The sequence below is a fragment of the Lepisosteus platostomus genome, chromosome 8, assembly GCF_059453375.1.
Source record: "Lepisosteus platostomus isolate fLepPlt1 chromosome 8, fLepPlt1.hap1, whole genome shotgun sequence".
Taxonomy (NCBI): Eukaryota; Metazoa; Chordata; class Actinopteri; order Semionotiformes; family Lepisosteidae; genus Lepisosteus; species Lepisosteus platostomus.
This window is the reverse complement of record NC_142618.1, coordinates 40,193,879-40,207,486: the sequence shown is the minus strand read 5'-3', so window position 1 is coordinate 40,207,486 and position 13,608 is coordinate 40,193,879. Positions and strand designations below refer to the sequence as shown.

Genomic DNA, 13,608 nt, shown 5'->3' with positions numbered 1-13,608 from the left:
ATGGAAACAATTGTTATTTCAAGACTTTGGAATGTTCCTTTTTTAATTTGTAATTAATTTGCCATTATTTGTTTATATTCAGAGGTGTGGTTGTAGTCTCCTAACCTTCGTTACAGTCATGTAACTACACAACAAGAGGTTGGTTATGGGTTAGCCGCAAAAGCTATTTGAGACATCTCCTTCCCCAACATCCAAAACTGAAAAAAAAACATTTGTAGCACTTCATTAATTTCTTTAAAAAAATGAAATGGCTCTATTTACAGTCAGTATTTCATTTGTGAAACTTTGTCTCCAATATTCAGCTGTGGACCTTCTGTTTTATTTCCCACTTCACAAAGTACATCAGATAAGATAAACCTAGCAGATAAAATTTTATTTAAAAAGCATTTCAGCTAGGTTTATGATGGTGTGAACACCTAAACGTCCAATTGAAATTATGACCATAGCATTTTCAATATCTTGCTTGGCTCCGCTGTGTAGAATTAAAAACCAGGAGATACTGTGTGCAGTGTCACCAGTGTTTTGCTTTGACAGGTGCTGATTGAAGCAGAGTCTGGAGGCAGAGGATTTATAGCTATTGATGATGTAGAAGTGTCATCAGGAGTTTGTGGGGGTAAGAGCTATTTTTTTTTATCCTAAAAGAGTTCAACTTCTCGCTTAAACTTCTCGCTGGTAAGACAGAGCTGGGCATGATCCAACTTGCACTGTTCTGTGCTAGGACAGTTTCGGTGCAGAGAGAGGAGCAAGAGAAAGTCTTGCGTTAGGGCTCAGCTAATATTAGCATGCTGCTGAACTTCCATCTGGCAGCAAGGTAGACAAAAACTCGGTTTGTTCTGGCTACAGCTTTGTTCAGAATATATTTGGATATTCTTCAACAGAAAGCAAGAATCCAACTGTCTAATTTTGTTGATCAGGTGGAAATAACAGTGGGTTTAGGAATACAAGATTTCTTCTGTTTCAGGAAGAACATGTTGGACAGAATTCTGTACTTCACTGAGGCACTCTCTTGGCATGGCATCTTGGAGAAACGTTTAATCCTAACTCAGACTGTTTGCAGATACATAGTTGGGAAAGTCAGTTTGTAAGTTCAGTTGGAAAGATTGAGATCGTCGGTGACTTAACTAGCAAAAAATTAGTTGGGTTCTTGCTTTTAAGGTACAAGTTGGTGATTGGATGAGATGCTATCAGGTATTGTTGTGGTGACCAAAATGCTGATCACTTAATGGTGGGTCTTTCTTTGAGTGATTGACCATGTCCAGGGAATTTAAGATAATGTCCAGATGTGCATATGGCTCTCTGCTAGACATCTTGCTGGCATCCATTATGGGAGTTTAAACTCGTAGGATCTCTGTAGTGGGAAGGATCGTTGCCCAGGAGACAAACTCACATTCCTTACTTTCCCACCTGCACAGACCAGTACTCATTTTGTAATTCAGACCACAATGGGAGGCCTCTTCAGCTACCCTATTGTACCTTATACAGTAAGGCAACAGGATGCTTGTTAGAGGCACAGATTACAAATCTTTAATAACACTTAATTCTAAATAAAATAATAGGCCTTGTTCCTGCAACATGATTAACTCAATGTAGTATTTTTAAAGCAAAACACTTCACCATAGTTACAATAAAGCTGCACAGCTAATCTGTAGGTTTCAATGGAATTTTCAGTGTACTGTATATTGAACTGAAAATGCACGATAGGGCTGCAAAGGTGATGGATGAACACTAGAGCCTCAGATTACGCAAACTGCACTTTGTGATTACATTTCTTTATACCGTAGACAAACAGGCCTTAGAGCTTAGCCATGTAAAGATTCCAAAGTGTGTTAGCTTTTTTAAAACTGCTTTTACCATAGTTACTATTCACTAGTACTACCATAGTACTATTGTTTAACATGATACAGTATGCATTATGTTATTAACATTTTATAGTACTGTATAATTGTACAAATACACAATATTTCTTTCAGTGTGCTTTCCTATGATAAATAACTGAATACCATGATATACTAGACAAATCATAGATACTCTGCTCACTCTATAATGTTAAATACTGAGCTAAAATGTTTTCACATTTTTAAATCCAAATGCAAGCAAACTGTAGTTTTTTTCAAATTTTTGGACTGTATGTAAGTATATATATTCCTGTACATATTTGTGCATCAGGAATTATTTGTCCATTTTAGACTATCAATATTATGTTGTATGAGATTGACTGATTGTGAAACATTATTGACATTTTATTGCAGGCAGCTCCGTTGTTGAAGAATTTGTAGGCTGTGATTTTGAGGCAGGCAGTTGCCAGTGGGAAGATTTCAGCCAGGGGCAGTTTGTGTGGCAAAGGGACCGTAATGGGACAGCTACAGAAAACACAGGGCCCTCCAGTGATCACACCACAGGAACGGAGCTGGGTAAGAATTTGTAAGACAAAACGTGATGGGGGATTTTGTTTCTGACAAACAGATTTCAAACAGTGCTACTTTAGAAGACCAGCTGCTACAAGTGACATTAAGGCCAGTGAATTCATAACGATTCACTAATCTGGTATAGTATTAATAAGAAAAACATTCTTATTGAAATGAAAAAGAAAAAATGTAAATATTGTGCAATATTTACAGTTTGTCTTGTAATAATCTCCTTTACTAGAACTAAATTAGCTATTTCCTTTCCCCATGTTTACTTATCTGTACTCTTTCAGGATGGTATATGGCTGTGGAAGCTGACAGAGGTGACAGGAACAGCTATGCAGTTCTACAAAGCCCTGGTATGAAGCAAGCTAGCACTGAATGCCTCATGGAATTCTACTATCACATGTATGGAGCTGGTAAGAAGATCTGTTTGGAAATTAACTGTGTGCTGTCTAAAAACATCCTGTGAATTATACCCTAGTTGTGATTATGTAATTTAAATAATGCAGTTAGTCCAGCCAGGTACTTTTACTGGATGACTCCTCTTTACTATTTAGTACCGTATTGGTTGCTTTAACTGCTTGGCAATTCGCTTCATTTCTTATTACAAGTTAATAGGAAAGGAACAATGAGATATAATCCTTGATATAAAAAGGATCTATCACAATGCAGTGCAATATATATATTGAACAAAAGCCAGGTGTCTTCAGCTCACAACATCTCACAACATGCAATTTCTTGTATTAAATGCTGTTCCAACTGTTTTATTATTGCCAGAACTTTTAATTTCTAACTTTTGACTTCTAACTTAGGAATTGAATTCTAATGCCCTGTGTTATTCAAACACATGAGTGATGAGTGGTGAGTATATAGAAGAGTGTGGTATAAGAAACATTGTGAAATTTAAAGAGTTGTGGCACTTGTCAATGCTTAAGAAGGCATGACTGCCGTGATTATATTGTGAATGGCTGTGAATTAAAACTGAAGATGTGGATTCTCTCACAAGGCATTGGGGAGCTGAGTGTCTTCCTGCGTGAAGACTCCCGTGACACACTGCTGTGGACGTTGTCTGGTAACAAAGGTAACAGGTGGAGGAGGGCAGTTGTGGGAATTGGACGCATTCCTCGGATCTTCCATATTATTTTTGAGGCCACCAGGAGCTACAGTACCTTTGGGGATATTGCCATTGATGACATTTCCTTCCAGAACTGCCCTCTTAAAGGTAAGTTTTCTTATGACAGTTCAGTTTCAAGAGGACCTTTTTTCTGTCTGCCTACCTCTGCCACTCACATGTAAAGGTATCTATAGGCAGCCCTTAGAAAAAAAAACATTCATATACACAAAGTTTTAAGGTAAAAAACAATGCACTTTTATTTATAATTATAAAACACAGTGGAGAAAACACCAAAACAAAATCTGTCCTCTTATTTGAGCTGTACTGTAACTTAGCTTTTTACATACAGTACCCTATCGAGCTGGGCAGCTAAACTGGCTTTAACATTCTTTCCCAAAAGAAACTTATAATGTGTCCATGGTCTCTTCAGTCAGTTGCTTTCTTGCTCCCTTTAACCCCTGATGCACAAGACTAACTTGGTATACATCTTAGAAAGCAGAGGATCTTACAGAGCTCTGGGGAATGTATTTAAAAAAATGAACAGCCATCTTGTCATAACCTACAGTCTTGTTTTAATTATGTACAACTAAATAATGCTTGTTGCATGACATAGGCTTTTGGAAGTCTTGACACTTGCATATCTCATTCTACATTGTAGATTCACAAGCCACTTGCCCAGGAGACGAATTTCAATGTTCAAATTTAGTCTGCATTGATATGGGCAGGATATGTGATTTCAGTGATGACTGTGGTGACAGAAGTGATGAAATCGACTGTGGTAAGATCCTGCAAAGTTAAACTTTTAAGTTGGTTGTTCATCCACTGAGTAGTAACCTAAGAAAGCTTTATTACTTATAGAAAGCTGCTCTTGTTCTTTCACTGTTCAATTAATAAAATGGTAATAGCATCACACATCACATCATTATTTTCATTATCTAATTGTGTACATGAGGAGCCTGTTACAGTCCATTCAATGCATTCTTTCAAAAGCACAAGCAACGCTGTGTCAGTCCGAAACAGATGTCAAATCTTTGATATCTAAATTATGATTTATAAACAATGGTTCAACATAATAATTGAAATTCAGTTCCTGGGGTTTAAACATACTGCAAGAACACACGTCAAAGAAAGCAGACATGGGTATAGTCTATGGATCTAATGTATAATATACTTTGCTGATGAATACAATGAGAATGTACTGATGCTGTTGACTTTAACCCCTTCCCAGGGCTGCTTGGGTATAAGGAGCACTGCAGCTTTGAAAATGGGCTGTGCTCTTGGGAGAAGAGTGATCTGGACACTCCAGGCTATGAGTGGAAACGCCAGGAAGGCCAGATTGGAGGAGGTGTCACAGGGCCTCCTAGAGATCACACCAAGAACTCGGCTGCAGGCAAGCAGGCCTTTGGAATTCAATAGATCCTGTAAATGAAGTTGAGAAAAGTATAATAGATTTGGGGTCCAAAGAGAAAGAGACAGAAGGATACAGGGTTTCATCTACAGTATGTCTGTTCCATTGTATGTGATTTACATGGTTTTCTCCAATTTGAGGGTTTCAGATTTCATTCTGGTGTGGTATTGAATTTTTCTCAGCTTTTCCAAACATCTGAGCAGTAAAGAGTGATGCTGTTTGTGCATGGCAATTTAAAACAGCACCCAAACTTTTTAAAACTTGAGACAATCACTTTTAAATTCAAGATAACTGAAGAGTTGTCAAGCTTTTGCCCTCAGCTAGCAATGCATTGATGAAGTACCATATATTATTTCAACTCCTTAACTCACTCATTAATAAGAGTCTTATTTTAGGTCATTACATTATTGCTGATGGACAAAAAGTGACCACTGGAGACTCTACAGAAATTTTTTCTGGGACCTTCCTTCCCTCCCCAGTCTGTACTGTAAGTTTCTTCTGTTTGTGGTCTGTCATGAAAATCTGTTTTATGTCTGTAATTTTTTTGGGTTAAAACTGGATTTCATAAAATGTAATTTGTTGTGTTATGCCTTAAGCTGGTTTAAATCAAAATCTGGCAAACCTAAATGACAAAACCAATTCTCAACAGCGGCTTTATGTATTTTAAAGGCTTCTCACTTTTACAAAACAAAAAATAACCATTATCAGTTACTAGGTTTCTTATTAGTGGGTAAGGTAAAGTTTTGATTTTCCTTCCTTTTTTACCTGCTTAAATTAAACTTAGTCTACAAGTACAATTGTATTGCAATCAGTACCTTTTTATGAGTATTTATTAATGATCACTCTAGCCCTGTCAGTGAATTTATGGCAGGAGACCTCCAGCTGTTATCTGAGTCCAGATGTGGCTCCCTCTTGGAGCTTCAGACTGAAGGGTATTGTTTTTGGCATTTCATCACTCAAGGTTTCACAATAGACCCAGTTTATGCTGGTCTGATTTATCCCATCTCCGCAACAGATGTAAAGAGATAAGATGAGATCTTAAGAGTTCAAGGCAAGAGAAAAGTGATGGTGATGATTATTATGGATAACAACAACAATATTGTTTTCTGAAAAGCAATTCCAACCATAGTCTTAGCCTTGCTGGTACAATGTGGTCTTCATATTAAGCACACTGGAAATGCTGGAAGGTTCCCTGGCACCTGGCATACCTTTTCCTCTTATACTGTGAGACTAGGGAAACTGTTCATATGTTTTGTACATCAGAAAATCAGGTTTTACCATGCAAGGTTCACTCATAATTCAGTTAATTGACCTCTAAAATGATTTTAATGATCTATTATGTTAATATAAAAATACATGTAACACTTATTTAAGAATAAATTGTGTCTTATATGTTAAAGATGAGACATAGCACTTACCAGCTGTTTTCATCAATTTATTGATCCATGTGTGCTGTGAAATTGTTTTTCTCTACCAGGTACGATTCTATTACTACATGCAAGGGGAGGGAGTAGGGCAGCTGTCTGTCAAGCTTCGGAGCTTCTCTAGTGGAGAAGGTGACATCGGTCTGTGGGTCAGAGATCAGGAAGTCGGATTCTACTGGGAAAGGGTGGAGGTTACCTTTTCCAGCTCTATAAAATACAAGGTACGGAAATAACAATAGAGATGCGGTATGCACTGTTTATTGGTGGAATATACTGTTCCTTTCTCTGTATTTTTATGATTTATACACTTTTTAAAGAAAGTAACCATCTTACCTCACTGTGAGGTACATTTTGGCTAAAGGTGTTCACCTAGTTCCAGGTGATGATGTTGCAGTAGCATGGTCTAACTTTAAGCTTAAAAATCTTTATAGTTATAAAATGCACTGTCTTTTGATTCATGTGATATATGAGAGGCTCACGTTTCTGGAAGATCACTGGAAGACTGTTTAATAAATGTATCTATAACTAAAAAGCTTAAGCTGGCAAGAACAGGTGGATTCTATTTCACAGCAATGTTTCCTTATTAATCTTGCCATTCAGGATATAGTGAAAAGGGGAGACTTCTCAATTTTCCTTCTTTGCTTTTGCTATGTAAATGATACAATATATTTTACTCTACCACTGAAGTCTCAATGGTTCTTATAGGTTGTTTTTGAGTACATCCATGGTCCAGGTGTAGGAGCACAGGTGGCACTGGATGACATTTCTTTCTCACTACAATGTGCTCATGATGTTAACAACAGTGAGCTCCCCTACAGCCCTCCACCAACAGCAGTGCCCTCTACAGCTCCCAGTCCCTGCTCAGTGAGTATCTCTTTTCATGGGGGAGACTAGTAAAAAATATCCACTGTTCCACGAGGCGGTAAATACTTCCAGAACATATTTTATGTTCGTTTGTTTTATTTTGCATTGCAGTTTAAAATGATATTTAACTTCTTGCACAGATAAAAATGTTCTGTTTGAGTACTCAAGTTTTAATTTAAGTATTCACTTTACAAATGTGAATATATTATATGTAATTCAAAATGGGACATAATTGGAAGGGTGTGAAAACCGTTGCAACATAACTGTGTACATTTGTTTGGTCACCAATGGGATATATTGTTATTTTTTTACTTTGACTAGGCTTTGAACTATACATACTGTAGCTGTTTACTAATGGTTTTTAATATAGAACTTACTTTATTTTGGCTTTTAACTTGTTTAATTTGAGCCTTACATTCCTAATTTATCAACAGCATGTTATTGATCCTGTCATGTTTCAGTATGTTAATCCCTGTATGAGACTCTTTAGCATACACAGATCAATCTGCTGTTTCAAAAGAGGAATTCTCTGAAGAATTTAGCGAGGCAGAATTGTATTTGATATTTGCTGTAAATGACCTAATGCAGCCTAATAATGTGTTTCACATAAAGTTACATGGTAGTGCTCCAATATGGCATATGGCCAGAGTCAAGTAACTGAATCTGAAAATGTATTAAAAAGGGATCCCACAATATTCTTATTGAAATATGTTGTTTTGTTTGTGCGGAGTGGTGTTAAATATTTAGTTACAAAGAGTTAAGCTTTTTATACAGAAAGATCACATGTCATTTGTTTTTTCCTTGATACTACACTTTTAAAAGTAATTTTCATTTTTTAAGGTCGACCAGTTCTTCTGCAGAAGGTCTGACACCTTTATTTGCATTCCGATGCATTCCTACTGTGATTACATTGTGGACTGTCCTATGGGAGAAGATGAGGAGCTGTGTGGTGAGCTGTTTATAAAATCCTGCCCTTCTGCATGCTGCAAATTTACAGCTGCTTGTCTGCTGTAATTATGAATTAATTGTAATCAGAAATAAGATTCATCAATGTCAAACGGTACTTTTGTCAGATTCCAAATGAATCTTGTTCATTTCACAAAATGAACATGATGTAGAGATGCAAAGGAACAGGTAACGGGTTTATTCCGTGCTGAAAAGAAAATAAAGGAAACAACGTTTCGGCTGTGGAGCCTTCTTCAGGTGTGAGAAAGAGGGTAGACGGCAAAGATTAAATAGTACAGAAGAACAAAAGCTGGAAAAGTGGAGGAAGAGGCCACTAGGGAAGTGCAAAGTGAAGACGGGTGGAGAAAGGTGTGAAGTCAAAACCTGCATGAGAATAGAGATTATACCACAATAAGTCTGTCATTGAGAGAAGGGGGAAGGTGTGAACCAAGTTTCAGGATGAGTTTAGTGTCTTTCTGCTGTGGAAGTGGAGAAACCCTTCTTTGAGAACAGAGACAGAGAGATCAGTGTGATCGTGGCTGTCTGAGGTGAAATAAGAAACTATGGGCTTGGAGAAATCTTTAATCTTCACAGCCCTAACATGTACTCTGAAGCGGTCTCCTGGTCTCCTTCGGAGCGATGGCACTGTGGCTAAGGATCTGCACCTGTGGCTGGAAGGATGCCTGTTCAAATCCCGTGGCCGGCAGAGGAATCCTACTCCGTTGGGCCCCTGAGCAAGGCCCTTAACCCCAGCTGCTCCAGGGGTGTAGTACAACGGCTGACCCTGTGCTCTGAGCCCAAAAGCTTCTCTCCCTGTCAGTGTGTCTGTGTCTCATGGAGAGCAAGCTGGGGTATGTGAAAAGAGGAATTCCTAATGCAAGAAATTGTATATGGCTAATAAAGTGATCTGATCTTATCTTCCGGTTTCCCAAACGTAGATATCTGGGCATTTTTTGCAAGAGATACAGTAAATGAGGCTACTGGAGATACAGGATGTCATCAGGGTGATCCAGAATTGACCTGAGGGGCCCTGAATGAATGAGTTCTGTTGCAGGGGAAGGTGCCTGGTGGGGATGATTACCGAGTGTGGTCGAGGGAGCTGTGAACAAAAAGTTTATCTAAAATTCTTGTTCACAGCTCCCTCGACCACGCTCGGCAATCATTCCCACCAGGCACCTTCCCCTGCAACAGAACTCGCTGCATCACCTGCAAATACATATCTAACAACACGCTCATTCAGGGCCCTTCAGGTCAATTCCGGATCACCCAGATGACATCCTGTATCTCCAGTAGCCTCATTTACTGTATCTCTTGCAAAACATGCCAGCGATCTTCTTTGGTGAAACTGGAAGGAGACCAGGAGACCGCTTCAGAGAACATGTTAGTGCTGTGAAGATTAAAGATTTCTCCAAGCCCATAGTTTCTCATTTCACCTCAGATGGCCATGAACACACTGATCTCTCTGTCTCTGTTCTCAAAAAAGGGTTTCTCAACTCCCACAGCAGAAAGACAAAAGAAATGGAACTCATCCTGAAACTAGGTTCACACCTTCCCCCTTCTCTCAATGACGGCTTATTTTGGTATTATCTTCTCTATTCTCCTGCAGGTTTTTACTTCACACCTTTCTCTACTCGTCTTCACTTTGCACTTCCTGAGTGGCCTCTCTGCCTCCTTCTCCACTTTTCCAGCTTTTGTTCTCCTGTGCTATTTAATCTTTGCCGTCTACCCTGTCTTTCTCACACCTGAAGAAGGCTCCGCAGCCAAAACGTTGTGTTTCCTTTCTTTTCTTTTCAGCATGAAATAAACCCATTACCTGTTCCTTTGAAGCCTACGCATGCTGACACAGCTACCTACATGAATATCTAGAGATTATTGGCCTGCTGAGTTTGTTATGTACACAATTTGATTTTAACTAAAAGAAGTTAGTCCCGCTGTTACACAATGTGCACTACAGTAAGTCATTGACATTCATTGTTACATTTTTAATTTCTTTAGAAATAAAAAATGCACCGTATTCTTAGTTGAAGAAATATTCCTGGGAACACATCTCTCTAAACTATTTTCAGAGTTTTGTGTCCTCCCAATGTTCTTACAATGGGAAGGGCATACAATATATAATCTATGCATATTGCACTTTTTCATAATTTGTGAGTGTCTCCTATTGTGTGTATAGAATTCTAGCATCAGGGTCATACAAATGTGTATAACCAAAATAATTATTATATTAGAAATAATTTACTTTTGTATATGGTGTGAATATAATATTGCAGACTATATGTTTCTCTGTCATTTTACTGTACATAGCGTAAGTCTATTTATCTCTGTGAGGATTTCACATAGTATTGTAGATCTAATTATCTTTTTAACATTTCTAATTCAATTTCACATCACATATATTTTCATTTCATATTTCATGCACAATACTGCTAATTCCATAACCCCAATTTCACTGTTACACTTTAAACCTTGATTAATTCTAAGAAACTGAGTTCAGGTCTATGTCATTTTACTGTGGTACAGTAGTTCTTACTGTATAAAGCTTTAGAGTCTGTAGGAAAACGGGCTTGTAGGGCAGAATACAAGTACAAACCTAATAGCATATAATGTTTTTTCAATTTGTTCTGTTGATTGTTCAGTGTTTTATGCTTAGATGGATTTTTGCATTGTATTCAGCGGACTCACTATATGGCATTATTTTTAGAATTTCAAAAGAATGAAAGTATGCTTAAAGGGTTTTCAAAGTATGTGGTTAATATATAAAAGTAATTACAGAATTTCTGTGTGAAAACACCAACTGATGTAATTAACATTTCGTGAAAATAATAAAATGCAAAAGACAGATACTATTGCATTAAATCTAGAAATCGATACTTTCAATTCTGAATTGCAATATTTACATGTACTAGTGTGATTTCTGTGTAATATTTAAACAAGAAAACTTTTGTTAAACAATGCTTTGTTTTTTTCCTTATCAACTCCAACAATAACATTGGTAATGGTGTATATGACAAGCAGGTCCATGCACATTTGAAAGTGGGCAATGCTACTGGGAGGATATCAGCTCAGGACACTATGAATGGAAGAGGCAGAAGGCAGGTCAAGTGACAGAACCAGGTTTGGATGGGCCTAGTACTGACCATACAACAGGCAAAGGTACAAACCTATAACCACATGATTTCAAAACAGATTCATCTGATTTCCGATCCCTTGTTTTACCTTTGGAGATATGTTTACTTTGTGTATCGTATCATGTTTGAGCTGTGTACTGTGAAAGCAAGCCTTTTTCATTAATACAGCTTTTACCCATACAGTTCTTTTATGCGTATCCTACAGTACATTTACATTATTTGGAAATGAGGTGTAGTGGAAATTACTGTTCAGATATCTGCAAATAAGAAATATTTCCAATAAGGAAACAACATATATGTACTGTATAAACATAACATAACAACATATTGTTAAATATGTTTGTTGTTTAAATACTAATGTTCTTATAAGAACCCCTGTAACTATCCAGGCTTATTCTTGAAATTGTTTTAAATAATATTTGGTGATTATGAGCAATAGTTATGATGGTTTACTGTTATTGTAATGTGCTTATGGCAATGTTGGCCTGTTGTTTTATTGTTTAAAAATAAAAGCCAAAATACACAGAGATATCTGTGATTGAAACAAAATCATGTATCTGAAATACATTACAGCACTTCACTTTTATTATTTAGCTCATCTCTGTCTACCAAGAGCAAGTGCATAAATCTTGCATAAAACAAAATTCCATACAGTTGGAAGAGCCCTGAAATACTTTTAAAATAACAAAAAATCACCTAAAAAACAGACCTGACTGACCTGGGTTATGAATAGAACATGAAGTTAACTCAGAGTGGAAGATAGATGTTCCATCTGTCAGCATCTGTCCAAACCATTTTAGACTCTTAAGATAAAGGCAGTGCAGATTTTTAAGATTTATCAAGTCAGGTATATATATACATTTCATCACATCCTCTGATATAACTGATAGTAGAGTCTGTTTGAAAAAACAAACTCTCATAGTTTTGTAATAACAAAACTCCCACCATTTGTGATCACAACTGTGTTTTAAACATATTACTAGCATGTTTTTCACATATACTGTATAATTACCTGAGATTTCCAAAATTACAGGAATGAGATTTTAATTTCATCCTTTTATATTTAATATTTTTTACATTCAATCGAGGTTACTACATGTATGTGCAGTTTGGGAGAGGGCAATATTCAACCGAGGCTATACTAAGAAGCCCACTTCTTCCTCCGTCATCCCAATACTGCCAAATTCTGTAAGTAAATAAAAGCTTGGACTGGTGAGGGGCTCATTCACATTGAAAAACTGATTTTAATGTTCCTTCATTCTTACATTTTTTTTAATGTGACCAAGAGCGAGTAAGTGCATTTATCACAAACCCACTATCACTTCTGCTTCTCCCTCTAGCAAATTTATTTAAATTTTAAATCAAAGATTATTATTAGTTTTTATTTTATAATGAAGGGTGGCATGGTAGCACAGTGGCTAGCATCACCATGCTTGGGCCTTGGGTTCAGTTCCAAACTTGGGGTGCTATCTGCATAGAGTTTGTACCTACTCCCTGTGTTTGCTTGAGTTTCCTCTGGGTCCTCCAGTTTCCTGCCACAGTTCAAACACATACTGGAGGTTCAAACAGTGTTCAAACACATATTGGCTTCTGGGAAAATTGGCCCTGGTGTGAGTGTATGCCATGTGTCTGTGTTTGAGTTTGTCTGCCTTATGGCAGACTGGCGTCCTGTCCAGGCTGTACCCTGCCTTGTGCCCATTGCTTAGGGGATAGGCTCCAGTTCCCCTGCGATCTTAAATTGGAAGAAACAGTTAGAAAATGGATGGATTTTATAATGAAAGTTCTTAATTTCACTTGTAAGTTGTCCAGTTACCCATGCATCACATATGACATAATTGAAGATTAAAAACACATATAAAACTAAAACTAATAAGAGAACTAATAACAATAACTCTAAGAGCTTTTTATGTATCACCTCTTCAATATCTTTGCTAATGCATGTTGACTAAGGTGTTCATAAATAATTATACTATTATAGACGAGAGCACTTCTTAATAGATAATTGGATTTTTATGAGCAATTATCCATGGTACAGAATGCAATTAACCTTGAAATTTCTTTCAAATAGAGCACCATAAAACACTGCAGCCCTTTGAGGCTAGAGACCCTTGAAATAAAGATAGCTGTGAAATGGCCCTTGTTATAGTGCTAAACCTTTATTCAAAAGATTCAAAAGTCTTTGAAGAATTGACAACCTGGAAAAGCATAGTTTTTTTTCTAAAACAGAAAAGCATTATTAAAAGTTTAATTAATTTTATTTGGGAAACTTCTATACTTGACTTTTATCAGCAACATTGATATTTTACATTCTGCAAAC

The 13,608-nt window shown here is 37.1% G+C and overlaps 1 protein-coding gene across 2 annotated transcripts in view; it reads left to right on the top strand.

The window, feature by feature from the left end:
* LOC148657314 (MAM and LDL-receptor class A domain-containing protein 2) overlaps positions 1–13,608 on the top strand; it is a 285,832-nt gene that overhangs the window by 40,310 nt on the left and 231,914 nt on the right. Inside the window, exons 32-43 of one of the 2 annotated variants that reach the window (XM_088643402.1) lie at positions 535–613; positions 2,250–2,411; positions 2,699–2,824; positions 3,415–3,630; positions 4,181–4,300; positions 4,751–4,912; positions 5,326–5,417; positions 6,408–6,575; positions 7,060–7,218; positions 8,059–8,167; positions 11,179–11,316; positions 12,380–12,479. In XM_088643402.1, the coding sequence (XP_088499528.1) occupies positions 535–613; positions 2,250–2,411; positions 2,699–2,824; positions 3,415–3,630; positions 4,181–4,300; positions 4,751–4,912; positions 5,326–5,417; positions 6,408–6,575; positions 7,060–7,218; positions 8,059–8,167; positions 11,179–11,316; positions 12,380–12,479 (1,631 nt within the window). Of the gene's footprint in view, positions 1–534; positions 614–2,249; positions 2,412–2,698; positions 2,825–3,414; positions 3,631–4,180; positions 4,301–4,750; positions 4,913–5,325; positions 5,418–6,407; positions 6,576–7,059; positions 7,219–8,058; positions 8,168–11,175; positions 11,317–12,379; positions 12,480–13,608 lie in introns of both variants that reach the window. The other variant, XM_088643401.1, reaches the window with a different exon arrangement.